Here is a 3,994-nt window from a genome sequence, read left to right on the forward strand (position 1 = left end):
TGTGAACCATCAATCGAAGTACCCGTGTTCAAATCGTAGTGGGCGTTTCTGCCGACGTAGGCGTGTTTATATTACGTCCAAAGGTTACCAATGTAAGGATAGTAGGTAATAATGGACAATATCAACCTTCATCTATGAAAAGGTACCCCGACATAGAATCGAGTTAACATTACTTATATACTAGTGAATTGAAATTACATTTTTTTTTTGTAGTGGTAGATACACTACAAATTTGATGTTAGCAAGATTGAAGCAAAGACTGTTTTTAAATATTTTTAATAATATATACATTGAATTATACTAATTACTACAACGAAAAGTAAGTAATTACATTCGATGAGCTATTACTTGAAACTTACAGTTAGGTGGTGTGGATACATCAGCTGTTACAACAGATACTATGCCCAAATTCATTAAAGCTCCACGTACAAGTCCACAGGTGAAAGCTAAATACTTTGGAGTTGCACTCAAAAACTGATCACTATGCGTAACTCTGGAAAGAAATCTGAAGGAATTATCTTGAAGAACATACACACCTTGATTATTAGTGCGAAGATTATTAATTTCTTTCTTAAAGACATTAGACCAAAAATCTTTACAAATGAATTTCATGATGTCTAATTCATCTTTAAATCGGGCCCAATCTTTTGTTAACCTTTCCACTAAACGATAACCAGTGCAATACCCGATAGCTTCGAGTTTTGAAGCATCAAATTCTTTGCTATCATCACTAAACGACGTAAAAAGAGACACCAATTCTAAATGCAGCAAGTCAAATAGCACTTCCTCAGCCATTATTGGTAATTTTAAACAATTGTGAAGGAAATTTAATCATATAGCGTAGAATTTATACTGAAGAAAACTGCTTTTTCGATATTAATTATTGTTTTTGTTTCCTGGCCATTCCACCCCTAATAGCATATTTGTACAATACGCTACTGGTTGCCTATTTCTGTTGAACTTATTTCCTTTTAATCAGATGGTAAAGGGGCCTCCCTGGCCGAGCGGTATCGCTGGTCCAAACGCTCTGTTAAGCGTGGAGGTAGCGGGTTCGAATCCCGCCGTAACCCTGGATGTATTCTTTGTGATGTCTTTCTCTGAATTGTTCTATCTGTATTTTCTACTTGACAATGACTTATAAGCCTATATATTGAGCACACAAGTCAGCAAATGTATGTAATTTCAATAAATCAATCAGATGGTAAACTTTTAAAATCTTATTACTTGAGTATAGTTAAGAGCGGCGAGCTCTCTGCTTATCGCTTATAGCTCTGCGTTTTCTTACTACTTAATCTTATTACTTAAAATCTTATTACTTATTACAGATACTTCAGAACGCCATTGAAAAAAATAAGAGAATCTGATTGGTCGATTTTTCACAAAAAGATATTTTCACCATTTAGATTTTCATTCTTCTTTAACAGTGATTGGAAATGCGTGAACCACATAGAGTGAGAATGTAATTGCCCTAAACGAGCATACAGTCATTCGAAAAAATAGCTAAGCACCGTTTGTTCTGTCCTAACTCCTGGACCCAGTTTTTGTTTTTTTCGAAACGTTCTCACTGCCCTGTCGTGACGCAGTATTTTGTTAACTAGAAATGCGCGACGATGAAATGACAAACGTCCCCATGCCCAACATTGGCCAGTAAACATGACAAAAAAAAAAAAAAAAAAAAAAAAAAAAAAAAAAAAAAAAAAAGCGAAGAGCCTCCGCAGAAGCCACTTCAGGCAAAAATTGATTTCAGTGTGTGCGTGCCCAAGAGATCCACACCCAATGTTGGTGACAAACAAAACCAGGGAGCCTCCGCAGAAGCCATTTCAAACAAAAAATTTATTTCAATGTGTGTGCCCAAGAGGTCCACACCCAAACACCCAATGTTCGTCTCGTGTCCATTTTAAAAGAAATCGCTTTTGACATAGAGTTCAATGTAGACGGCTTCTCGGCACATGGGGCAAGTCTTTTGACTGGTGCGCATCAAATCGACCAGACATTGCTCGTGGTACTCATGCTGGCAATGCGTCCTGTGAGGGATCTCCGCCATCTCTTCCAAGCAAATCGGGCAGGTCTCGAGTGGTTTGTAGTACCACTGTTCAAATTCCAGATAGCAATATAAGGTTTTTTTCACCCAACAAAAACATTTTCATGTAAGCCTAAAAAGGATTTTTACACGGTTTACGTGTAAACCTTCTAACCTTAAAACGAAGTCTGCGACAATCTGCTCTATTGGCGATCGAAATGGGCTGCAGGTGGAGTAGAGCAGAATTCTTTTCCTATGGCAACACTTCACATGATTTCCCCATTAGCGTGTGGAAAGTCATAGAGGAAGGAAGTACGTTAGTTTCTCTCTTGATTTTCATATAGATTGAAATCTTTTAACTTGAAAAACTATATGGAACTGAAAACTACATTAAACATAGTTCTAAAGAAAAGTATTATGGAAATTTTAAAAAATATTCTTATTAAATAAAAAGGAAAAATATTAAGAAAAGGGAAAATATCGTAGTACATTCCTATACAACTGAAAAGAGGAGGAGAGGGAAGGGCTAAAAGCATGAAACCGGTCTCTCCCCAGATGGCGTATTCAAGTGTTGCGATCGCGAATTCTACGCACATTACCCTAATCCAAAGCCTTAGAAAACAACCTTCTACCTAACAATTCTAAAACGAGGTTGTCTTAGGGTTTTCAAGAAAAAAAAATTGAATAACACTAGTTCTAAGATGAAAATCATCCTAAATCTACATAATTATACGGTTTCCGTTTGCAGCGTTTCGTATGCTCAGCTAAAATCTACCTTGTCATGAGATTTTCATTGACAATGCAATTTAATACTATTGCTAGTGTACGTCAGCTAAAACGTCATTCTGAACGTGATGTCAATGTCATCTCTCCCACGATTGTATGACGGCGCGTTTCATTATTCGTTTTATATTTTACTTCTTATAGCTTCTCAGTCCGAGGAAAATTCTCCTTTCCATCAATTTTGCTTGATTATTTTGGGGAAAATAGTAATTTTTTATCAGTCTGACTTACCTTGCTGTAAGAACTTAGAGATTTACAAGTTAAAATATCGTTTAATATGAATTTTTTTTTTAATTCAACGATTTGATTAATGAAAACACAAAATAAATAGAACTCTGGGAAATATGGTCCCAATAATAGGTTGGTCAAAAGAACCGTCCAACGGGTATTCGCAATCCGAAATAAATCGTCCCAATAGTGAAGTCTCTGTCCAAAGCTTAGACTCATTAATGTTAATTTTACTTTCTGCGTAATTCACCATGTCTTGAGAACTTTTAAAACTAATTAAAATAATTTTGCATACAAATATAAATTTCGTTTATCCAAAGATAATTCTTTGCAAAATATAACTTTTAGTAAATATTCACCTTTTTAAAATTTTATTTTATAATAGCCGAAAAATTTTTGATTATTAAAGTTAACAATTTTTTATAACATTTTAAAGAAGGAAATTTTAAATGGCAAAATACAACATTTGAGTAAAATGGATCGAATAGTTCCTGAAAAATTGAATTTTGAAGAAGTCGCATTTTTAGGAGCTATGCGATTGATTTCGTTCAAATTTTGCACTTTGCCATTTAAGATTGTTAATCTTAAATTCAAAATTTTTTAGACTATCATTGAATAAAATAATAAAAAATAATTATTTTGACTAAAATTTATATTTTGCATGGAATTAGCTTTGAACAAACGAATTTTTAAACTGAGTGCAAAAAAATTTTCAATTCATTTAAGATGCTCTCAAGATGTGGTCTCATACGTAAAAAATTGGCGATCGAAATGGGCTGCAGGTGGCGTAGAGCAGAACTCCTTTCCTATGGCAACACTTCACATGCTTTCTCCATTAGCGTGTGGAAAGTCATAGAGGAAGGAAGTACGTTAGTTTCTCTCTTGATTTTCATATAGATTAAAATTTTTTAACTTAAAAAACTATATGGAACTGAAAACTACATTAAACATAGTTCCAAAGAA

The 3,994-nt window shown here is 34.4% G+C and overlaps 1 protein-coding gene across 1 annotated transcript; it reads right to left on the bottom strand.

The window, feature by feature from the left end:
* Positions 1-260: 260 nt before the first annotated feature.
* Positions 261-946, bottom strand: LOC107452506 (trafficking protein particle complex subunit Trs33). The gene has a single exon (XM_016068989.4). It carries the CDS (start codon positions 793-795, stop codon positions 328-330), a length of 468 nt encoding a protein of 155 aa, XP_015924475.1. The 5' UTR covers positions 796-946; the 3' UTR covers positions 261-327.
* Between the last annotated feature and the right edge of the window lie 3,048 nt (positions 947-3,994).

This window comes from Parasteatoda tepidariorum, chromosome X1, assembly GCF_043381705.1.
Source record: "Parasteatoda tepidariorum isolate YZ-2023 chromosome X1, CAS_Ptep_4.0, whole genome shotgun sequence".
NCBI lineage: Eukaryota > Metazoa > Arthropoda > Arachnida > Araneae > Theridiidae > Parasteatoda > Parasteatoda tepidariorum.